Genomic DNA, 25,318 nt, shown 5'->3' on the forward strand with positions numbered 1-25,318 from the left:
TTCAACATGGACGAATGACAAAGGTGTGGTGTTCGAATCAAACCCTGAGAATGTAAAAGTCACTAGGTGTAAATCTCGTGCAGATGATTCCTCCTGGGCTCTGTCTTCCTTTGATTCATATTACAAGCAGTGGAGACAGGCAAGATTTCATTGCGGGGGGCGAATGCAGTTCTGCGCTCTACAGATTTACTGTTTTGGGTTTATTTTCAGGGTTCCCATCCGAGGCGTGGAAGAACATGCTTACCTGAACAACAATGGCATCAGCAGTGCCCGGGTCTATGCAGACAGGAGATGGATCTGTAGCAAGCCCAGCAGCTATACCCTCCAATGCTGAATCCCTTTTTCTTCTTTCTAGTCTTTGCCAAGAGGTGCTTTGTAGCCTGCCATCTACAGTTGCTGCTCCATCCCCTATTTGCCAACATTGCTATCAAAAATTCTCCATATCATAAATGAAAACCACCATGGTGACACCCACCTTTAATCCCAGGAAGCAATGACAGGAAGCAGAAAGGTATATAAGGCATGAGGACCAGAAACTAGGTCTTGTTAAGCTTTTAGGCTTCTAGCAGCAGTTCAGCTGAGATCCATTCAGATGATGACACAGAGGCTTCCAGTTTGAGGAAACAAGATCAGCTAAGAAGTTATTGAGGTGAGGTTAGCTGTGGCTTGTTCTGTTTCTCTGATCTTCTAGTGCTCATCCCAATATCTGGATCCAGGTTTGTTTTCATTAATAAGACATTTTAAGATTCATGCTACATCTAGCACCCAACTTGCTACTTGCCTGTGGCTTTGTGGGCCACAGATCAGACCCGAGCTACACATTGCCAGTTGTGGTGGCATACTCTAGTGGGATTTGCTGAAGGAAGCAGAGGCAGGAGGATCCTGAGTTTGAGGACAGCCTAGGAGGCTTTCTGAGGAGAAGCTGCAGCCAGGCTGATCTACAAACAATGGTGGCGGGACCATGGCTTCTGTTCTGAGCTACAAGCTGCTTCTCATCGTGTTGATGCAGCAGTTTACCTCTGCTTGTTCAGAGAACAATTGCCAGGACCATTGTGTTACAAGAAAGCATCCACAAAGATCAGTTTGGAGAATTTTGGTGAGGCAAATGGTGGGAAGAAATTGCTGTGAAGATCTTCTCTTCTAGAGAAGAACTTTGTGGTTCTGAGAGACAGACATTTATCAGACTGTGATTACTCCAAACCACAGAGGAGGCACACACACACACACACACACACACACACACACAAAAAAAAAAAAAAAAAAAAATCTGCAGGGAAACATGACCACACCTAACAGCAACTTTGAAATCTTCAAAAGGATGATGGGATCCCACAATGATGATTCCACATGGATTATCATTAAAGCCATTAAGCAGATTAACACTACTGAAAGATCTGCTTTGGACTACAAATTGCTCAGGACAATTTTGAGATGGCTAACTGAGATGAGTCAGCCTCACTACTCTAATAAGGACTTGAGATAAGCCTTGCGATTTTGCATTATTCAGAGACCGGACAACAAATGATACAGCTACCTCTCTCAGGTCAAGACTTGACAATATACCCCCAAATTTTCTTTTCAGGGTCCCCTAAAGATGCCTTCACCCCCAGGCAGCAAGAAGTAATTTTAAGAAAACTATGTCCACATTCCCAAGAGGTGAAGTGGGCAGTTTTTTGGTGATTTGATTTATGGATATTGTCATTATTTATGATGGTTGATTACAAGTTGTTAGTTTTGTTTTAAAGACTCATTTATTATGTATACAGTGTTCTGCCTGCATGTTTGCCTGCACGACAGAAGAGGGCGCCAGATATCATTACAGATGGTTGTGAGCCACCATGTGGTTGCTGGGAATTGAACTCAGGACCTTTGGAAGAGCAGCCAGTGCTCTTAACCACTGAGCCATCTCTCCAGCCCACAAGTGGTTAATTGTTAATAGTCAAAAAAAAAAAAAAAAAGCTAAACAAAGAAGATTAGATTTAGATTCAGGGTTCTTGTTTAAAAAAAAAAGAAAGAAAAAGAAAAAAGAAGACACAGATGAAAAGGTATATTTTTTAAAAGGGAAGATATAAAATAATAAGATAAAAGGTAGACTTTTGAATCTACTCAGAAAAGAAAAAAGAGAGAATATGGATATGATAAGATAAAAGGTAGATTGTTGAATATACTTTTTAAAAGGAACTACTTGTTTTAAATAGGATAAGAAATGAATTTTTTTGTCCGAATTTGTCAAATGTTAGTGGACTGGACATTGTTAATGATATAATGGAGTTTTTTTTTTTTTTTTTTTGTCTGAATCTGTCAAATGTGAATGGACTAGACATTGTTAATGTAATTCTTGATTGTATATATGGTATATATATTCTTGTGTCTGTTTTAACTTTTTTATTTTAAACAAAAAAGGGGATATGTGGTTGATATATTATGCAACCCAATAAACTTATCTGGGGGTCAGAGAACAGAAGAGTCACTATATTAAGCAGGTTTATGCAGTGATAGCACACGCCTTTAATCCTAGCATTCCAGAGGCAGAGATTTCATCTAGATCTCTGAGTTCAAAGTCACACTGGAAACAGCCAGGCATGGTGACTCATGCCTTTAATCCCAGGAAGGGGTGGCAGAAAGCAGAAAAGTATATAAGGTGTGAGAACCAGGAACTAGAGCCTGGTTAAGCTTTTAGGCTTTTAGCAGCAGTTCAGCTGAGATCCATTCAGATGAGTACACAGAGGCTTCCAGTCTGAGGAAACAGAATCAGCTAAGGAAATGGCAAAGGGAGGTATTGGGGTAAATGCTGGAAGGTCAGAGAAGCAGAACAAGTCACAGCCATCTCCCCTCTGGGTTTGTTTTTATTAATAAGAACTTTTAGGATTCGTGCTACAAACCATCTTGGAGAACTGCACACATAGGGGTTTAGAAGAACATAGATGAGTCTAAAATAAAAGTTGACACTTAAGCCTAAAGTATAATTAATGTTCGTGAACTCCAGAATTATGATATGAATTTGGTGTGTAGGCATTCCTTTTGAATTTATGAGACTGTTGCTAGCGTTTTCCTGGTCCTACCTGGCCCAGGGTCAGGACAAATCTTTCTTACCTGCCAGTCCCACAGCTGCTCAAACCCAACCAAGTAAACACACAGAGACTTATATTACTTATAAACTGTATGGCTGTGGCAGGCTTCTTGCTAACTGTTCTTATATCTTAAATCAACCCATTTCTATTAATCTATAAGTTGCCATGTGGCTCGTGGCTTACCAGTATCTTAACATTTTCTCATTCAGCGGCTGGCAGTGCCTCTCTGCCTCAGCCTTCCACTTCCCAGAATTCTCTTCTCTGCTTGTCCTGCCTATACTTCCTGCCTGGCTACTGGCCAATCAGCATTTTATTTGTACAAAGTGATATCCACAGCAATGAGACCACCAAAATGAGTTCTTCAAAGTGCACTTGCCCTTGGACTTTAATAATGAAAAGCAGCAGGCAGTGGTGGCACATGCCTTTAATTGTAGCACTCAGGAGACAGAGGCAGGCAGAGCTCTGTGAGTTCGAGGCCAGCTTGGTCTACAGAGTGAGTTCTAAGACAACCAAGACTACACAGAGACACCCTGTTTTGGAAAAAAGAAAAAAGAAAAAGAAAAGCCAAATGGCTGGTGTGGTGACACAGACCTGTAATCCCATCTCTACTTAAGGATTGAAACAGGAGAGTCACAGGCTCACAAATGGGGACTGAAAGTATAAGAATGCTTTAATACTGATAGAGAAGAAGAGAAGATAACAATCCATTGGCAACATCCCCTAATTTGAGGGAACACACTAGACATTCTTTTCAAAATTTATTCCAACATACAGAAGAATTTAAAACTAAGATTTACTTTATACTCTGCAATTAAAAACATTTGATAATATCCTTAGGGACACTATCAAAATGTTTCTCTACTTCAGTTTTCAGTGTTCTTGTTTCCAATTATACTGTTCTAAGTACATCTTATAAATAAATGCCATTTTAGTTTCACCATTTGACTGGATTTATTTCATATCAAATGGCAGTTAGTTAAACTCCTGAAGCATTTAATACTTAATCTCTCAACAGTGTATAGTGTGTGTATTATTGGGTCCTAAAAACAACATATTTAAAACCTTGATAGAGTAGCTGCATTATACTGATGAGTCCCAAAAATGGCGAAATAACAGATTACAAAGCATCTCTTGATCTTTTCATCCCCTCCTCTCCCTCTTCTTTATCTACTTCTTTTTGTCTATTGCTTATATATATACATATGCACCACCTTAGTTGGCAGAGATCAGAGGGCATCAGCTCCCTGGAAATGGAGTTATAGACTGATGTGAGTGGGCACTAGGAATGGAACCCAGGTCTTCTTCAAGAATAACTGCTGAGCCATCTCTCCAGCCTTCTCTTCTTTTCTCCATTTATCTTTTATAAACATTTTTTGGCATTTTAGCTTTGCAAAAGTAGCCTGTAATCACCAGAATTTTTTGTAAATTTTCTTTTTTCTTCTCTGTGTAGCTTTGGCTGTCAGAGAAGCAGACAAGGCTGGCCTTGAACTCACAGAGGTCTGCCTCTCTACCTCTGTCCCATGATTGCAGAGATTAAAGGTTTGTGCCACCACTGCCCTGTGTAAATTTTAATTTTGTAGGGTCTTGGCACCTGACCTGAACCTGTGGCCCTTCTCAAGTAGCTGGCATCACCACACCATCTAGTCTGCTTTTCATTATTAAACTACAAATACCATTTGAGTAATGTATTGTGCTTATTTTAAGTCTATGTGTTATTGTTTATTAGATGAATGCAAGTATATTTTATTCTAGAAAATGACTTTCTCAGCACCCCCTTCATTTAGCCCTAATAAATGTTTTCCTTGCCATCTACTTTACTTCCTGCATCTGAATAGAAAGGTAGAAAACATCCTCAGGGACTGGCTGTATGTTCAAAAGAGAAGTCTTCAAAGTAGACCCATGGAATGAAGCATATTCTCACAATTTTTGCTGTGAGACTGGTTAGTTTCAACTAACTTCCTGACAAAGAAAGCTATATTTCTAAAATAATTATTTTATATCATTATCTGGTGTGAACTTAACCTACAGAGGATTTGATAGATGTATGACCTTAACTGAGCCAATAATCTTGTATGTGGTAGACATGAAAAAAAAAATAGGTCTACTCATTCCAATTCCTAAGATTCAGATGAGATGACACAGGAAAATGTCTTGGCAGTGTCTCCATCTGGCTCATAGTAAATACATGACAAGTTTTCTTCCATTGCTCTGTGGAAATAATTCTGAAAGGAACAGTAAGTTTTGAAGAGCATTGGCCCTTCTAAGGAATCCCCCCACAAGCTGCCAGTGAGCTGTTCAAACAACTTTCTTATAGGCAACAGAATTTACCAGTAGTTAAATGAATCATTTAAAAAGCATATAATAAATCAATCTTTTTCTTTCTTCTTTCTCTTTTTTGAGACAGAGTCTCACTCTGTAGACCAGGCTGTCTTTGAACTCAGAGATCTCCCTGCCTCTGCCTTCTGAGTACTGTTTTTAAAGGAGTGTGCCACCATGCCTGGCTTAGGTTTTTATGGGCTGGGGAGGTGGGTCAGTGGGTAAGAGTTTTGTTGTACAAACACAAGGATCTGAAATGAAATTCTCATTTCTCATCCACCTAAAAAGCCAAGCATGGCTCTCCTTATACTTCTGTTATTTCAGGTCTACAGGGGACAGAGATAGGAGGATCCCTAGGGCTTGCTGGTCCCCAATCTGGTTCAGGGAGAGACAAGGCTTCACACAAGTAAAGAAAAAGTAGACTGTAGCTATAAAACATGAATTATCGGAAGCAAAATCCAAATAATTTGGGATTTGTATCTTCCCCTAGTTCAAATCGATCAAATTTATTCTTAAAACTTTCCTTTTTATTCTTTGAGAATTTTGTTCAATGTGTTTTGATCTTATTTACACTCTCCATAACCCCTAGTTCCAGCTGATCTGTCCTTACTCACCCACCTTTGTGTCTTTAAAACAAACAAACAAAACCTATTGAGACCAGTTTATGCTGCCCAAGCACTCCCAGATCTATGGCTTCATCTGGAGCATGGTTGGCTCTCCAAGGGCAGCGTTCTTAAAGAAAAATTTCTCTCCCTTTCCTAGCACCTAACTACTGACTACCAATAGCTCCATGGCGAGGGGTGAGATTTCATGTCTAAACACTTCATGCTGAAATTTTGTCAGGTTTGGGTTTGCACAAGTCTTGTGCATGCTGCCACAAATGCTGTGAATTCCTAATGCATCTGTCCTGCTCTGTCCAGAAGACGCTGTTTCTTTGTAGTCATCTACCACCCCTGGCTCTTACATTCTTTCTACTCTCATTACTACAATGACCCCTGAGCACAGGGAGTTGGGCTGTAGTATATATGTTCCTTTCAGACCTGAGCATTCTATAGTGTCTTATTCTCTACACCTTGTCCAGTTTGTGGGTCTTTGTGTTAATTACCATCTGCTGCAAATAGAAGCTTCTCAAATGAGGTTCGAGTGATGCACTGATCTGTCTAGCTACACATTATTGGGTTCTTGGCCCAATAATGGTTCCAGCTTTGGGCTTCATCTTCCAGAGCAGGACTTAAATCCAATCAGAAAGTGGTTGGTGACTCCTATGATGTTAGCGACACTATTGCACTAGTGAACATGTCTTGCCAGGCCAGCCATGATTGTAACTTGCATGGTTTAAAGCTGGGTCTAATTGAAGATTATTTTTCTTCTCTGATAGCATTTATAGCCCTTTCCAGAACAATGTAAGCTATTCAGTAGGATGAAACCTCTGGGTCAATACCAGCTTTGTTTCTCCATGTTCTGTGATTTAAATATGTAGTGTCTTTAGCAGTAGAATTTTACTTTCAAGCTCTGGAAGGCAATCATGAGCAATGGCAATAGCCTGTAATGTTTGGTTGGGGGTGTATAGGACTTCACTGTCCAACAACTCAAAAGAAGTAACCATTCTTGGTACTGGCCTTTTTAGGTTTAGCATGTGGTGTCTAGTAAGGGTATTGTTGCCTATTATTAGGATAACATCATTTTAAATATATACGTATATATGTATATATTAATTTAATAAAATATTTCAAAAATATATAGCACACATAAACATACATATATACATACATGTGCTTCTACAGTAGTAGGTTTCCATATCCTTTTTAAAGGGGCCTTTAATGTTTTTTTTTTAATCTCTTCACATACTCTTAGCCTTTAACTGCGGGCCCATCTTTCATAGAGCCCATCCCTCCAGTGTACACTTCATTTCAATGTCTTCCATAAATTAGGTGGCTTCAATGATATACACTCTAGAGAGTGAAAGAAGACATTGTGAGATTTCTCAGCAGGGTTGGGTTTTTATTTTTTAAATAATATTAAAGTAGTACAAAGGTGACATGTAAATTGCATGTCCAAAAACTCATTGATATCCATTTCTAGCAGCTTATATTGTGATTTTTATGTGATTAATTTTCACTACATTGACACAAATTAGGTAAGTGGATTTCAGCTTTTTATTCGTGGACTGACGCTGAGAAAATAACCTTATTTTGACTCAGCAATTGGTGTGTCCCATTTCCCATAGCTCACACCCAGTACACAGCTGTGATAATTCAACATTGTCTGCTGTTGACTTACTGGTCCGTTTTCTCTTCAGTGATGTGGATTCTGGTTTGGTTGTCAGAGAAATGTCAACTTGCCATTTAAAATTCAAATATTTGCTTTCAATGTTTTGTCAACTTTAACATCTCTGGGCTCTTTGCTTAAGGAGTATGCCTCAAGTAAGATTATTTTAAGAGAAATAGATATGAACAAATTGTGACTGCTCTGATCATGATTATTAGCGAAACGAAGAGTGGGTTCTCTGTGACCACCCAGGCCAGCATCCATGTGAAGGAAGAAGATCCGGTTCAGCATGACTCAGTAGCCAGTGTTGGTTCAGACTTCTAGAATCTAACAGCAGGAAGATTGTTTAAGGCATGTTTAAACACAACACAGTTTTAGGAGGAAGTTTCCTAGTGGCAATTGACTCAATCCCGTGTGCACAATAAAGCTTATGGTATGACTACACTGAACCTTTTCGAAAAGCACTGTGACTTCTTCCATAAAGATGGGTTCTATGTATTGACTGCATGTCACATCTTAAGGGTCTGGGGGATGACTTAATGTGGACATGGTCATACAGGTAGCATAGAGGTCCCCTAGGCTATTAACCACATTTGCTCCCATTTGTAAAGTACATGTGACATCTCCCACAAGGATGAGTTCGTTTTACTTCCTCAAGACAAGGGTCTAAGGAGGAAGATTTCGGGGAAGCCAGGTGTGGACTGGCCCTACAGATAGCACAGAGGTCACCAGGTTATCAGTCACATCCCTTTCCAGACTTCCGGGTAGAATACAGGTTATACATCTCTTCCTTTGAAGAGAAAAGTCTGCGTCTTTAACATTCCTGGTTCCCCTAGTGCTTATCTGTGAGCTCAAGAACCTCTGTGCCCCAACAGCTGTGTGTGTTACTATAGGCAGATCAATGAAACCCAGTGATATTTTTATCATTATGTTTTCTTGGTTTTTTTTTTTTTGTTTGTTTTTTGTTTTTTTTTTTGAGAAAATGCCTTCCGTAGCCCAAGTTGTTATCCTCTGGCACCTACCTCCCCAGTGCTGGGATTACAGGTGTGTTACCTCCTTGTCCTACAACTGTTTATTCTTTAAGGAGCCCTATTATGACAACCCCATCACTACCTAGCACTTCACATTAAGATGTCACTTTTCACACAAATTTTATGATCCGTTCACCAAGTTGGCAATCAGGAATGGAGAATGGGGCCGTTCTTCAAACAGTTTCTAATGGCTTTTGTGTACAACTATTTCATTCAAAAGGCAATGAACATATTCTGTATGTTTTTCCTAAACATCATCTTCAGGGCCTGGGGAGATGGCCCCATCATTGAAGTGCTTGCCACATAAGTGTGAGGCCATGAATCACATTCTTCAGAACTGACATAAGAAAGCTGGGCCTGGGGACATGAGCTTGGAAACTCAGTCCCAGGAAGGCAGAGACTGGTGGACCCTTGGGATTTGCTGGCCAATTAGCCTAGCTTAACCTGTGAGCTCCAGATTCAGTGAGAGAACCTGTCTTAAAAAACAAAATAATAATTAAGGAAGTTACATGTCTTTATCCTTACCTACAGAGGACAAGATATTGAACATGGTTCCAGGATGGGTCAACCTGTGCTAGGTACTTTCTTATTTCTTTTTCTTTTTTCTTTCTTTCTCCCCCTGCCCTGCCCCTGATTACAGATAATAGGCAGGGTCTGGCTGTTGCTTCCTAGTGAAGCAAAGTCAGCATGCAGGGTAATGCAGTCTAACTGCTGACTCTTATCCTTTGGAATTTCAAAGAGGAAGGAAAAAAAAAAACAGGAAAAAATCCTCTAATGTTGCTCTCAGCCTCAACCACTCCTTCCCATTTTTGGAAGGGTATTTAGAATTAGTTAGAGATCCAGATTTATCATTGCTTATGCTTTTATTTCTCTTTTGCCACAAGCTCTTCAGAGAAACGAAACACAAAGAGCATGAAAAGTCCTTGGCTGGATGAAGCAGTTGGTCTGTTTCAAATCCCGAGGCTGCCTCAAAACAAAACCAATCAAAGCAAAACCCTAAACCCTCAAAACTCCAGGACTCTGGCTGAATGGGGAGTTTGGGGGAATCCTATTTCCTTTGTTCGTTCCTTCTTTCTTTCCTTCCTTCCTTCCTTCCTTCCTTCCTTCATTCCTTCCTTCCTTCCTTCCTTCATTCCTTCATTCCTTTCTTCCTTCTCCCCCACCCCCTTCTTCCTTTCTTCCTTCCTTCTTTCTTTCTTTTTTTCTTTCTTTCTTTCTTTCTTTCTTTCTTTCTTTCTTCCTTTCTTTCTTTCTTTCTTTCTTTCTTCCTTCCTTTCTTTCTTTCAGATTTATGTGCATGTGTGCATGGTAACAGATCCTCTGGGACTGATGTTACAGGCAGTCATGAGTTACCCAGTGTGGGGCCTGGTGATAGAACTCTGGTAAATTCTCCTAACTGCTGAGCCACCATCTCTCCAGCCCAGAAAGTCCTAGTTCCAAAAAAGTAATTTGTAGTCGGAAGTTGAAAGTTCCTAATAAATCATAAAGAAACACTCGCTACTGTATTTGCATATACTAAATAAAGAATAGGCAGCTTTCTTCAGAAACTGTAACCAAGACAGAAAATATAACTGAGTTACCATTTTATTTTTTAAAAAAGAGATGGGCAAGGGAGATGGTTCAGGGCTTTAAAGCTTTTGCCACATAAGCCTAACCACCTGACCTCGATCCCAGGAACCTAAGGAAGCAGTAGAGAACTGGCTCCTGTGACCACATGACCTCTGACATATGCTGTGGCGTGAATGTGCCCCCCATCAGTAGTAAGTAAACTAATTTTTAATGGGCCAATGGGTAACTCGCCAATGTATCAAATAGGTAAATATGGCTATTAGATATAATTATTTATTGTACAATAAAATATGTTTTTCAAGGAATAAAGTTGGCTCTTTGTTTGTTGGCTTTTCAAGACAGGGTTTCTCCGTGTAGTTTTGGTGCCTGTCCTGGATCTCACTCTGTAGACCAGGCTGGCCTCGAACTCACAGAGTTCCACCTGGCTCTGCCTCCCAAATGCTGGGATTAAAGGCATGGGCTGCAGACGCCACCACCACCCGGCTAAAGTTGGCTCTTAACATCACTGCTTTCTTCCAGCTCCTCAGAGTCAGGGTAGACAAACTGCACTCACTTCTGAACTTGTTACACTGTTATTATCTCTGGCTCAGAGTTCAGAGGTTATAGAAAGAGACCTCCTGTTAGGGGAGGGTTGAAAGTCCTTGTGGCCTTAGTAAGGTCTGCTTTTGTTAACAGTTACTAAGTCAGAGGTCAGAGCGCTGAAGAGAAATGAAACACAAAGTAAACCAGTAAAGGGAAAGTCAATCTCCAGATGGAGCCATCCTGGCTGCCAAGGACACTGGCCCTGTTCCAGCAGGATTTTATGGTCTGGATGTTGGAAGAGAGGGGGAGTGGAAGACAGGGGGATCAGGGTGGAAGGAGAAGGGAGAGAGGGAAAGAAATAGAAAGAGGGGAGAAAGAAGGAGAGAAGGAGAGAGGGAGAGAATAGAAGGGGGAGAAAGATGAGAGGCAGAAGTGGGTAGACAGAGTGAGGCAGGGAGAGTCATCAGCATTTGAAGTTGTTGGTGGGTTTATGGAGAATGAAATAAGCTACTGCCCAGATTAAAAACCTTCCAGGCCTTTATTTTAAGCTGCCAGGCTTTTGTATCAGGTCAAGAGGATGAGGAAGAAGCTGCCATCTTGGAAGGTGACCTTCTTATTACTTAGTTATGGCTCCTTTTCCTATCTGTTTGCCTATTTGAAATATATCTAACTGCTACTTCTTCAATATTGCTTCTAAAATTTATGTACAGGCCTGGAGAGACAGCTCAGTGGTTAAGAGCACTTGTGGTTCTTGCAGTAGACCAAGGTTCTATTCCCACCACCCACGTGTCAACTCACAACTGCCAGTAACTCCAGTTTGGGGCCGTCCAACACCTCTTCTGGTCTCCTCAGGCATCAGGCATGCATGTGGTGCCCACATGCAGGTAAAACACTCATATATACAAAATAAGAATAAATAAACCTAAATAAAAAGATCTTAAGATGTTATGTACTTATACTTTTTATAACAATTATTTATTGATTCCTTGGGGATTTCACATCATGCACCCCAATCCCAATCACCTCTCTGTCCCTCCATATCTATCCCTCACCACTGCAGTATCCCTCCCCTGAAAAAAAAAAAAACTTTGCCCAAATGAATTAAAAACAAAGCAAACAAACAACAACAACAAAAACCTACCTTGCTCCTCCATCTTTCCCGTCTCTCCAACACCTCTTCATTTGTTCGAGTGGCATTGGGAGCTGTGGTAAGTCAGGCGTTCTACCCATTTGTCCAGTCAGCCACACCTGCAAAAGTTCATTGCAATGAGTCATTGGTCTGGTTCAAGGCCTCTAGCACTCCATCATCACTGGACCCTCACAAAAATTCCTCACAAAAATTCCTTTCAGATTTCCTGCTATTGATAGCCTGAGTCATGGAGATCCTGAGGCGATCTCTCCGCAGGACCAGTCCCTTCTTCATGCAATCCAGCAAGAAATAGATGGGGTAGATGTTAGGGTGAGCCAACCCAAGGCCCAGGATGTGGGTCTGGGTTGTAGCTGAGCTGGTCAGTCTGGGCTACTGGGACCACTTCCCCCCTCAGGCTGGGGGCAGAGCCAGATCTTCTATGTCCACAACATCAGGGCCAGCTCTCCCACACCCTTGGTGAGGGGTGGGACCACTCTTCAAAGTGTAGGGGCCAGCTCTCCCATGAGGAGCTGGGTCAGTGCCCCTACTGTAGTGTACAGAAAGGTGCAGGGCCAGCTACCCTAGGGCCAGTGAAGGGAGGGACCAGCTCAGCATGGCCCCCAGATTTCAACATGTATGGTTCCTATTACTCACTGTGGTAACATGGACCATGGACATCAACAAAGACTCCAGTTGCAGCAGGATCACAAACCCAGACGTGGCCCTTGGCAGCAGCCCTGGCCTGGATGACACCATGACCCTGGGTGATAGGCACGACTTTGGTGGTGGCACACTCCCCAGACACCAGCACAGCCACAGATGGCAGCCTAGACCCTGGGCATCTGTGTGGCCTTTGGTGGCAACTTGGGCCATGGACATCAAAACAGACTCCGGTTGTGGTAAGACCACAGACCCAGACATGGTCCCCAATATCAGCTCAGGCTCAGATGTCACCATGGCACCAAGTAGCAGCGCAGGCCACTCAGATAAGCATGGCCCCTGTGGCAGCATGGCCCCCAGACACCAATATGGCCCCAGGTGGCAGCCCAGACCCCTGAAGTTGGCATGGCCTTCGGTGGTATCAGGAGCCACGGACATCAACACAGACCCTGGCTGCAGTAGGGCTACAGACCTAGATGGTCCTCGGCTGGGATGTCACCATGGCCTTAGGTGTCAGCGCAGGCCACTCAGATCTATATGGCCCCAAGCTCCAGCGTGACCCTCAGACCCTCCACTGGCCTCAGGTAACTGCCCAGACCCCACGTATTTGCATGGCCTTCATATTAACAGAAGCCGTGAACATCAACACAGATCCTGGCTGTGGTAGAGCCACAAACTCAGACATGGTCCTCAGTCATATCCAGGGCATGGCCTCAGTGGTAGTACATGCTACTCAGATCAGCATGGCTCTCAGACACCAGCATGGCACCAGGTGGGTGACTAGACCCTAGGCATTCAGTGGTTACTGAAGTTGTGAACATCAACACAGACCCTGGCTACTGTAGGGCCATGGACCCAGACATGGCTTTTGACAGTAGCTCAGGCCTGGATGCTGTCATGTCCTCTGATGACAGCATAGGCCACTCAGATCAGCATGGTTCTGGATATATATATATATATATATATATATATATATATATATATATAACATATATATTAGCTGGTTCCTAAAATGATTTTCTTGTGTGCTTCCAAGAACTCCTAACAGTGTATTTATCTAAAATGTCTATCAGGCACCCAAGACCAAATGAAACAACACCTGTCTCCTAGGTCAGGCAGATAGCGTTATTTCTTATAGGGTGAGACCCTCCTTTCTTATACAACCTTACTAGTAGACCCCTAACTTCTTACCTAACCACTTCTAGGAATGCAGACTGAGCACATAGATCCCCTTTTTCATATACTAACCGGTCATTAGCACTCAGTAGACCTCCTCTTTTACCACTCCCATTTTAGGTTGTAAAAGAAAGCCTGGTGGTCACCACCTGAGGAAAATTCTTACTTGCCTTTATGACCCCGTAAGAATTCAAGCCTGGTGACCTGCCAGAGGATTGCTATTGCTTAGGTTTATAACTGGATTCTTGGGGAGACTTGAGGAGAACAAAGAGAATAAGGAGACCAGAGGAGGAGAGAGAGAAGCAAAAATAGAACTTAGATGGGGAAGAACTAGATTGAAGGGCTAGAAGAGAGTACTAGAGGAACAAGATGGAAGATGAGGAAGAGCCAGATGGGGAAGAACAAGGTGAGAAAGAAGGAGATGGGAGAGGAGCTGAGATGGGAAGGAACTAGATGGATGAGAACCTATATGGGGCAAAACTAGACGAAGGAATTAAGATGGAACTTAGAGGGGACCACAGATAAATGTAGAGAGAAATCAGGCAAGAAGGAAGCTACACATGAGAGCAGAATAGAAGCTATGTAGAGAGAGAACTGACTCATAAGAATAAAGTGTGTAGACTAAAGAGTTTCTTGTGTGTAGATTCATTTCCTATCCCCAAAGATTAATTATCAGCTGGTTGCAGATTCTTCCCGGACCCTGGGAGGGGACTATCGAGGGGCTGGACCCCCTTGGGTCCTCGTTCCTCACCACCTTCACTTCTGCAGATCTGCCTCTTTCCACAGCACATGAATCATTCTGTTTCTCTGTCTCCCATTCCTCCACCATCTGTTTGCTCATTACAATGGCACCTACCTTGCGACGCCCTTAGAGCTAAGGGTTGGAGAAATGACTTGTCCGTGAATGGCTCGATTCACAGCCAAAAGGACAAGAATTATGACTAAAGATTCAAATTGGTTACAGAGTCTTTCCATCATGAGTTCCTGAAGATGAAGAAATGAAGGAGGACCAAAACCAGGCAACTTCATTAGTTAAAGACACCAATCAAAGATTGCCTTCAGCCTAGAGGAAAAGATGGTGTCGGGTTACTTTTAATACCTCCTGTGCTCTAAAACCTCAGGAGATAACCTCTTATGTTCTTGTTTTGTACCTCCAACTTGTGCTGATGTCTGAGGAAATAACTGCTTGTGAACAGACTTTCTTGTCAGACTTCCTTTTGGAACCACCAGCTCCCAATAATGACATAGAGACTTATTATTAATTATGAATTTCTGGCCTTTAGCTTAGGCTTGTTCCCAACTAGCTCTTACAACTTTAACCCATTTCTATCAATCTTCATTCTACCACGTGGCTTTTTACCTCTTCACCATTCTGTGTGTCCAACTCCCTCCTCATCTCGCTGGCATCTCTTCCTTTCTTGCTCTCAGCGTTCCTCTCTCTCCCCAGAAATCCTGACTATTCTCTCCCACCTAGCTATTGGCTGTTCAGGTGCCTTAGGCAGGTGAGGCAAAACACATAGACATTTTCACACAGTGTAAACAAATATCCTGCAATATATTTGGACATCAGAAAATCTGGGTGACACTCATCTCCAATTATATTGACAGTTGAGTACCCCAAATAACTGTGTTCAAAACCTCTCTGACTGCATCTATTAACTCATATTTTGATAGTATACATTTATATTCAATATTTTACACTACTGTATTGATTATATATTATATTTTATAAAATTAATATATTAAATTTTTAATATTTTTTTTAACTTAACCTTGGCTGGCCTGGAGCTCCCTATGTAGACCAGGCTAGCCATGAACTCATAGAGATCCACCTGTCATAGACACCCCAGTTATAGGATCAGCGTCATGTACTACCATACCCATCACCCAAATATTTTTATTTTAAAATTTTTCTGAGATGTTTACAATTTTCCTTGGCATATGTTTCTAAATGATAAAAAATAATGCTAAATTTCTTATTCTTGAGGATGATGATATTCCGTTGCTACATTTCTGGGGTATCTGCATTCTAAATCCAAACTCTTCAAGCCTGCGATTCCATCTCTGGAGCACTGTGACGCCCTTGGAGGCACCCTTGGAGGCACCTGCACTCACAGGCACAGACCCATAGCCAGTCCCACTCACATACATATAATTAAATATAATACAAATAAATCTTAGAAAAACTCCAACTCTGCTTCATAAACTGTCTGGTCCTGAAATTCTTTTTGGCACCAAAGCTATGAACCTAGGTTTGGCTTGAGTCAAAGATCCCTGAAAACCTAGAGCAGAGATTCTCAACCTGTGGGTTGTGACCCCTTTGGGGGGTCGAACGGCCATTTCAAGGGGGGGCACATATCCTGCACATCAATATTTGCATTCTGATTCATAACAATAACAAAATTACAGTAGCAATGAAATAATTTTATGGTTGGGGGTCACCACAGCATGAACATTAAAAAGGTTGAGAACCCCTGCTCTAGAGGCATTTCTTTCACTGCTGAGGGTGGCAGTGGGAGGTATCTGTCCCCACACCACCAACAAAAACATCTCCAGATTGGAGCCTGTCCTATGAGACGGCCTGAATCCATGGTCCTGGGTCCTGGTCTCTCATAATTGGCTTCAGAATAAACGATCTCTTATTCCCAGAGAGGCGAGAAGTGTGTTCACTTCAGCTCTCTCCGTCCCGACTCTGTCTCTTATCAGTCTCTGGATCCTTAGCACACAGAATCCTCTGACCTGGCCCTGGTGCCCCTTCTTAAGCGATAATCTCAAAACTCAGACTTGTAGTAACATGGGGCTCTCACCTATCCAAAAGATCACTGCCTGGCTGTGTGGATAGCACGCGGAAGTACTGGTAATTCAGGAGGAGGAGCAAACTGCAATAAGCACCCAGGCGGGGCCAACCGTCCCCTGAACGGTATTTCTTCCTCTCAGCTGCTAAGTTTCTGTCTTCCTGTGGCTGGAACAGTGTCTAGGTTCCGAGATGTGTACTGCAGAGACTGCAGAGGCTTCTGTGGGCATGCTCAGTACCACAGACCGACTGAAGGAGGGTATGTATTGAATGAATATTTGAACCGCACTATGCGAGCGGAGAGGTGCTTTGCCAGGGACGGGACCGGACCCGGGAGGGCAGAGGAGCTGAACCTCAAGCCTGTCACAGTGGTTCGCTGCAGAACCAGAAAACGCAGAGAGGAATTGAGCTAAGAGGTTGTTACATTAGTTATTCCATTGGAGCATATAATACTTAAATAGTTCTCGCCACGGCTTTTTTTCTTTGTGCTTAGCGTTCTAGTGCACTCGTTTCCCTGGTCTCTGGTATAATACACTCCAGTGAATTGCACCAAGTCCCTGTGGAACATGCCTGCTCTACAGGTCTCATAGCAAAGGCAAATTCAAACAATAGCTTCGCAAAGTGCATAATGACAGAAGTTGCCTGGGAAGCTGGGGTTTTTGTTTTGCAGATCCACTGTAAAGAAAAAAAGGAATGCAAGGAGGAGGCATGGGGTGGGAGGCTGACCCCATCCAGGACTAAATCCTTTGCATTTTGAACTCATTGTAAATTATGAAGAGAGAATATAATAGGATTTTCTACTTCAATCTTCAGAAAGGAAGCAAGACAGTGTTTTCTTGCATTTTGAAAATGTCTATGTTTCGTTATATTTCATTCTTTTTCCTTCTTCCCTGTTCCTTCACCTTAATATTGTTCATTTAGGGAAAGAATATTGGATTTTGAGAAAACAAGACTGATATTTACCAAAATAGAAAATTCATGACAAATGTTAACACTTATTACTTAAACCGAGTGTTCTTCTAACTGAAATTATTACTGTTATTATTAATATTAACTATTGATGTTGCTGCTACAGTCTGCTGTTGATGATTGATTCTTTGAGAAAGTCTCATACTATATCCCAAGCTGGCTGATAACTCCTGTTTGCTTTGCCCCAGCTGGGTTGACTTCTGAAACCAGGTACTAAGGCAATGAGATCATACCTGCTGCTAATGTGGAGCTCCCGCCCAAAGGGCAGCTGTTGTGTAACTGAAGGCATTTGAAACTCTACTCTGTTGAAACCATAACTGGTTCTGTGAGTGAAGGAACTCTTTTTTCTTTTAAGACAGTGTTTCTCTGTGTAGCCCTGGCTGTTCTGGACCTCACTCTGTAGACCAGGCTGACCTCAAACTCAGAAATCTGCTAGCCTACCTCTGCCTCCTGAGTGCTGGGATTAAAGGCTTGAGCCACCACCACCTGGCTTTTTTTTTCTTTTAAATAAAGCTAAAAATCAGATCAGCAATATTTCATTTGTTTGTTTTTTGAGAGATCATTTCTAATATTGCTTCCTAATAAAGATGTGAAATTTATGTTCTAGCTGTGCTGTGGGAGGCATTTGAATTTAGAAGGAGAAACAAATGTATACACTATGGGAAAAGTGGAAGAAAAAAATTACCATTTATGTATCAAAATGAAAAAGACAATATCAGAACTTACACCGATGTAAATACAGAGAATTTTCAGTAAATCTCGCTGTTAATAACGTATAAGAAATGTCTGGTGTGGCATCCTGTTGGAACCCAGGTGATTAGATGCTTAAAGTTTCTTCAAGAAGACGTATCAGGTATTGTTCTTTAACACAATCCCAAACTCTTCATTTTGGTTCTTTTTCTTTTTTCTTTTCTTTCTTCTTCTTTTTTAAATTGACATTTTACAATTAACACACCCTTTTATTGTTTCATTAAGGAGACTGACTACATTAGAAACTCCCTCAACTGTTTTCAGAAACACGATTCATTATAGTGAACTCTTTCCTACTGTGCTTTGATACCAGAGTTGATAATCTCTTTATAGCAAATATTGCCTCCTTCCTCTCTACTCTCCCAAACCGGTAAGAGATATTTATACCTGAGTGTGTAATGTAACACTATTCACAGTAACCTGCACATGGAACCCACCTGCATCTTGCAGTGAATAAATGGGGGAAATTGTGATACATACTATAAGAGAGGATGAGACAATGTCTTTTGTGATAACATGGGTAGATCTGGGTGACACATTGAGTAAAATTAATCAGACATTGAAAGTCTAACTCTGCTCATCAGTTAGAGGAATTAGCTAGGAGTATATATTATTTAATCAGAACTTGGAAGAGCTTCTAAGCATGATGCTAAACTTAGAAATCATAAATAAGCCTAGACATTTCAAATTTGAAGGTGTTTAGACATCTATTATGTTTTAAGAAGTAATCTTAAGGATAGGGTGATGGGAGGAACAGAAAGTTGATGAAAATCAATTTCTCACATGCAGACAAGTTTTGGAGCTGGGTAGTGAGCACATGAGAATTTAGAGAATTTAGCATATTGTTTTCTGTATTTTTGTATAGGCTTGCAATTCCCTACAGTCAATGCTTTGTTTTTAAATGTCAAAATATAGAAGAGAAGAGAAGAAAACATGAGGACTTATAGATGATTGGACCTTCAGGAGACCAGTAAAACAAATGGGTCATTATTGGGGACATTAAAAGATGCTTTGATATCACCTTAGTAGAAATAAAAAAATGGAAATCATGATAATTGAGTTTCTAAAGACATTTTTGTCCAATATAAACAACAAAAAAATTAAGGTTGAGAACTTCATATGTAGTCAAAATCCAAAGGTCATTGTATAATGCTTACAATCCTGTAGTCCTAAGTATTGTCTTTCTTATTAGTTTAAGCATAAACTCTCTTCTGACTTGGAGATATATGAAAATGAGCAAATATAGTGGTTAAAGTCAGTGGAAACTTCTTTTTAAAGTATAGTTTATAATCAGTAAAGTCCATTCACTTGGTGTACATTTCTGAGTTTTGAAAACATATACTCATAATGTCTCCATCACAGTGAAATATAGACTTATAACTCCACACAAATTTCTCTGAGGCCCATTGCAGATTCTTCCTGGACACTGGCTTCCTCTTTTCCCAAACAATGGCCACCCCTGACCTGACATTTCCTTTTCCAGAAGCTGTTCACATAGATTCCTACAGTCTGGTAGTCATCCACATGTGACGCTTGTGTGTCAAATACAAATAGTTGGTCTTAGATTTCTGTTCCAAGCATCATTGGTCCATGAATAGTTCTGGATTCAGAAATATAAAAGCAGCTCAAAATACATCTTTTATTTTGCAGAAGATTAAGAAAAGCTAATGGGAAAACTTGTGGATTAGATTAGCTCAAGCAGAAACAATTTAGTGACAGATGGAGCTACTGGGGGAAAAAGAAAGAAAAAAGAAAACAAAACCCATAACTCTGTGATCAGATTCTCAAGATAGGCTCAGGACAGCTGTTTTTGTAGCTCACTGCTCTAGAACTGTTGATGACCTAAGCCTAAGAAACATTTGGACAGTGTGAGAGATGGTTAGGGGCAAGCATATGCTCCAATTTTTCTTTTTGAATGTCCTACCCACACTGCTCAGTAATACTGATTTACATTGTCAAAGTTGGATGATATTTGGCTTGTTGCAAGATGTGAATTAAATTTTTTTTTCATTTTTTTTTACAAGAATCTCCAGAGTTACTGTCAATATTCACATGTAGATTTTATTTTTTAGTGGAAACATGGGTTTTCATTTCTCTTGGGGGAATATGTGGGTAGCAGGGCCAGGGCATATAGTAAGTGTATTCTCATTTTAACAAACTGATGATGTTTTCAACTGTCTTTTCTCAAACCTGGTAACACTGAGCATATTTAATGCACGATCTTTGTTAGCCAGTGTTCAAGTATTTGACTCACTTTAATTCTTCCTCTCTTTCTCTTTTTTAAAATCGATGAATTCTCAGAACTCTTGGGATACAACTTCTTTTTGATCTATGTCTTGCAAAAAATTGTTTTTCAAATTCCCTTTGCAGGACTCAGAGAAGAGGTTTTCTTAATTAGGCCCAAATCCAAGTGTTCCATTTTCTATAAGGTGGATAAGTATATTGGTATTATACCTGAGACATTTCTATTCAAGACTAGTTCACAGAGATTTTTCTTTTCTCTTTTCCTCAGATAGTTTTATAGTCCTAGGCTTCATGCTTGGATAACATTTTATAGGAGGTAGAAGAAAGTGAGCTTTTGGCACATGGATACAGATTGTCTCAGTGTATAGGCAGAAGGCGCACACAGGAAGAAGTAAGAGCATTCAGTGTGCACAAAGATCAGCCTTCTGGGACAATGGTATGCAGCAACCTCTGTTGCCGGAAGTTTTCCTGTGTCCCAGCCTGCTGGTGTTCTGGGACAAATCTTTCCCACTTGTGTCCCCCAAGTAAACATACAGAGGCTTATATTAATTATAACTGCATGGCCATCGCTCAAGCTTTTAACTAGCTAGCTCTATATCTTAAATTAGCCCATAACTATTAATCTATGTATCGCCACGTGTTCCGTGGCTTTACCTGCGTCCCATCACATGTTGCTCCTAGGGCAGCTCACTGGCATCTTTCCCTGCCTTCTTCTTGGCTCTCTCTTTGAATTTCCCGCCTACTTCTAAACTGCCTTGCCATAGGCCAAATGGCTTTATTTATCAACCATTCAGAGCAACACCTATTCGCAGCATAGAGAAAGACATTCCCCCATCAAACCTCATTTCCCCAGATATGTCCAACTCAGTTAAATGTCAGGCCCACGTGTTTGACTTTTTTCTCAAGTTGTTTTATTTTTTTTGTTTGTTTTTTTGGTTTATGCACCTACACTTTGGCCAAAACAGTACATTTTATGTCTTTGTTTCTGTCACTCTGTGATTAGGTGGTGTCAATTCTGCAAATTTAGCTTCTTCTTCTTCTTCTTCTTCTTCTTCTTCTTCTTCTTCTTCTTCTTCTTCTTCTTCTTCTTCTTCTTCTTCTTCTTCTTCTTCTTCTCTAAACTGCTCAGCTAGACTAATTCTTTTGCATTTTCATGCAATTTGAAAGTTATCTTTTCCTGGAGAGAGATGGCACATGCTTAAAAGCATTGGCTGCTCTTACAGAGGACCCAGGTTTAGCCACAGCCACTCATAACTGTCTGTAATTCCAGTTCCAACACTCTTTTCTGGTCTCCTTGTAGATCAAACATGCACACCATGCTCAGACATGTAACGAGTCTTTCTTTGTTCCTCCAGCTCCCAAATAATGACATAGTTCTTATTAACTGTGAAAGCTTAGCATTAGCTTAGGCTTGTTTTTAACTAGCTCTTTTTACTTGAGTTTACCCATTTCTATTAATCTATGTTTTGCCTTGTAGCTTTTTACCTTTCTTTCATTCTGTATGTCCAACTCTCTCAGTGTCTTGTTGGCATCTTGATTTCTTCTCCTCTTCCTTTCTCTCCTCAGAAATCCTACCTATCTCTCCTAAATAGCTATTGGCCATTCAGCTCTTTATTAAACCAATCAGATTGTCCCTTAGCAAAGACACATCTTCACAGTGTACAAATATTCTGCAACACAGACATATATGCAGACAGATCAACCATATGCATAAAATAAAAATAAGTTTAAAATGAATAAAATAAATAAATGTCTTATTTTTTCTTTGAAATGCCCTAAATGTGTTGAGAAGAGTTCCTTCAGTTCCTAACTTGTAGAGAGTTTTTGTTATTTTGGACTAATATTAATTTTTTTTCACAAGATTTTGAAAAAATTGTTAAAATGCTCCCATATTTCGTCCATTAATTATGTCAATATGTTCCATTACATGTATGTGTGTGTTCATTAATTTACTTACTAGGTTCTTTGAAACTGATCCTTATGTAGTCATAGAGGTTGAGTTGGCCTCAACCTCCTTATGTAGTCAAGGCTGGCCTTGTACTCCTGACTCTCCAGCTTCTACCTCTTTAACAGTGGAAACAGACAAGTGTACCAACATGTCTGTCTCTTTGGCTGGAGCAGGAGATACACAGGCAGTCATGAGCTGCTACATGTAGGAGCTGGGAGCCAAACTTGGGTCCTCTAGAAGAGCAACAACTGTTCTTAACTTCTCAGCCAGCTATCCAGTCTCTTGTTGATCCCTCAGTCCTAGCCAGTCTGTTCTTATGGAATGAGAACAATGGGTGGTTTTTTTGTTGTTGATTCTTTTTTATCCTAATCTTGACTCTTTCTGTTTCTTGCTCCTTCATTGGCTCTTGGTTCAATAACTGCAAGACTCCTTGGCAACAATTCTGTTTCCCTTTTTTCTACTCTTTCTTCTAGTGAGAGATAAAGATCATTTATAGACCAAGAAATTCTGTGAAGGGCATTTGCAACAGGGGAGTACAAGCCAGACCTACAGGTGATTCTGGGCAAATTTATCTTTTTCCCTAAAAGGTTCTTGAGATTGATGTTCTGATATTTATATTTTCAGGTAAAAAGCTCCAAGGAAAATGTCTCAGGATCGTCTACCCTGAGTCCCCTGCTAAGCTCTACTGCTGCTATACAGTGATCGCCGTCCTCGCTGCAGCTGTAATTGCACTGTCTGTTGCATTGTCAGGTGAGTGACTCATCTCCAGATTCTGCAGTGTTCTGTCCACATCCACATTGTCACTTAGACTTACTGACCACTGTGAGCCAGGCACTGTGGGGAGAGCTGGGGAGAAAAAACACTGGAAATTCCTGTTCTCTGGGAACTTGAGTCTAGCAGGAAGATGCAGTGAAGGAACAGCACAGGTTGTGGTGTGCACAGGAGGCCAGGCTCAGCATCCATGGGAAGATGGCATTCAGCAACCTCTAGACAGATGCAGGAGACATATGTCCACCTGGGGGAACTATTCAAGGTGGAGAACAAGGAGAGCAATACCTAAAGGAGGAACCTTAAGGAAGTATGAGGACAGAGAAGAGTAATATGGCCAGGAAGATACAGCAGCTCTCGCCATTACCCATGGTTTTAGTTACCGTGTTCAACTGTATTTTGAAAGTATTTAATGAAAGGTTTTTGAAGTGATCAATTAAAGGATTTTAGTACCACACTCTTAGAATAGTGTTAGAGGTCTTGTACTGTCAGCATCTGTGGGGTGGCCTCTTTCCCTCTCAGCCTGTTGGCCATCAGGTTGAGAAGGGAAAGATGGAGAAGAGGTGACAGAAAGTTTTGTATGCAGCCCATGGGCATGGATGAAGGGAGGCCTCCCAGAGACAGACTTGGGGGAATCAGCTCAACTTATTCCAGAGTATAAGGAATATATAGGATTGGGGAACCTGGGGACAAACCCTAATTTGTGTTAAGTGGCATTCTACTATCACAAGGCTTGGCATGTGGCAGTAGGGTCCTATAGCAGAACTCCTAGCATAAATCTTCTTAGCAGGGATCTGTATTAAGGGTCAAGCTAAAGATGAAGCAAGCATCTGGTTTTAGAGACAGCTTTCAGACAAGGTCAGTCCTCCAGGCCCTGGGACATCCTCCAGACAAGGTCAGGTAGAGAGCAGGAAGTTCTGTTGGAGGGCGAGGGAGTTCTATATTGTTGAGCTTGTAGAGAAAGGTGCTAGGCTATGGCAGACTGTGCTCTCTAACAAGCCAGCAATGTATTCCAAGATATGAACAATCCCTTAGTCAACACATCCACACTGTGTATACAACCTTCCCAATAGTCCTCCTGTTACCTCAATTATCAGTCTGACTGTCAAAGTCGGTGTCCATACAGAGTGCTTGTTGCTCTAGCAACTCCTACTGCAGTGAATAATCATAAAGCACAAAAAAGTGATGATATAGAAATTCACTTCCTGGGAGCTCTATTTTCTGTGAGCACCCAGAGAGATTGGGGCACAGCCCCTAGATGGGATGTTTTTAGATAAAGGACCATCATGTTAAGGAGAGGATTTCCACAGATCAGTTAGGAAAACTACAGTCAAATTCACACCTCACAGCTGAGCTTAGTAGGCTATGCCAATTCTTGTTATAATTCGTTTTATTGTCCAAATTCTAGTAAAGAAAGAACAGGTCTCAATCAAAAATACCTATGCTGCTTGCCCAAGAGATTGGATTGGATTTGGGAGTAAATGTTTTTATTTTTCTGAAAATACAAATAATTGGACATTCAGCCAGACTTTCTGCATGGAACGGGAGGCCCAGCTAGCTCGATTTGACAGCCTGGAGGAGCTGGTAAGAAAGGACCGGGAATTGGTTTGTTGTTTGTTCTGTTGAATGTGTATTGCCTTGAGGTAGAGTGGTTAAAGATGAGGCCGAGGAAGGATCCCACCCCACACAGATGGAGACATGGGGAACATGTGAGTGTGTGTCATTTGCTGATGGTGATACTTCTGATTGGAGCCGTGAGACAGACATTCAAGAAACATTCTCTCATGTAGTGCTCATAGTCAATCTGGAACCCCAGATATGCCATTTTACTGAGATACCTCGTGGTCTCATGAGGATTTTGCTCCAAGCCACCATATGTTGCATCCTGAAGGTGATAACTGTTAATAACAGCAAGGAGAGGCTTAACCAGAAACTACCCCAACCACGGAGGGATCTGCCATTAAAATCAGTACTTTAACTCAAATGAGGTACTTATGAATTATAGCTGTCAACTGGATCCACTGAGAACTGAGGGCTATTATAGCTCCCAAGTCTGTGTCCCTCAGTTACACCCTTCTGTCATCTAAAGAGGAAGCTGTGGGG

The 25,318-nt window shown here is 41.2% G+C and overlaps 1 protein-coding gene and 1 long non-coding RNA gene across 4 annotated transcripts in view; one reads left to right on the forward strand and one right to left on the reverse strand.

Moving 5' to 3' along the window:
• The window catches only part of LOC121826547 (C-type lectin domain family 2 member D11-like), a 43,533-nt gene that overhangs the window by 10,332 nt on the left and 7,883 nt on the right, over positions 1–25,318 (forward strand). The window contains exons 1-3 of one of the 3 annotated variants that reach the window (XM_076566030.1): positions 16,636–16,795; positions 23,072–23,197; positions 24,624–24,799. In XM_076566030.1, coding sequence (XP_076422145.1) covers positions 16,729–16,795; positions 23,072–23,197; positions 24,624–24,799 — 369 coding nt within the window. In that variant the 5' untranslated portion in view covers positions 16,636–16,728. Of the gene's footprint in view, positions 1–210; positions 4,009–16,635; positions 16,796–23,071; positions 23,198–24,623; positions 24,800–25,318 lie in introns of those variants that run through there. The other 2 variants (XM_076566029.1, XM_076566031.1) reach the window with 2 other exon arrangements.
• Positions 7,526–16,661, reverse strand: LOC121828141 (uncharacterized). The gene is made up of 3 exons (XR_006070634.2): positions 16,550–16,661; positions 11,919–12,025; positions 7,526–7,982 (listed from the first exon to the last, which is right to left on the reverse strand). It is a non-coding gene; the product is annotated as an uncharacterized LOC121828141 (long non-coding RNA).

Source organism: Peromyscus maniculatus, chromosome 3 (genome assembly GCF_049852395.1).
Source record: "Peromyscus maniculatus bairdii isolate BWxNUB_F1_BW_parent chromosome 3, HU_Pman_BW_mat_3.1, whole genome shotgun sequence".
In the NCBI taxonomy this organism is placed as follows: Eukaryota; Metazoa; Chordata; class Mammalia; order Rodentia; family Cricetidae; genus Peromyscus; species Peromyscus maniculatus.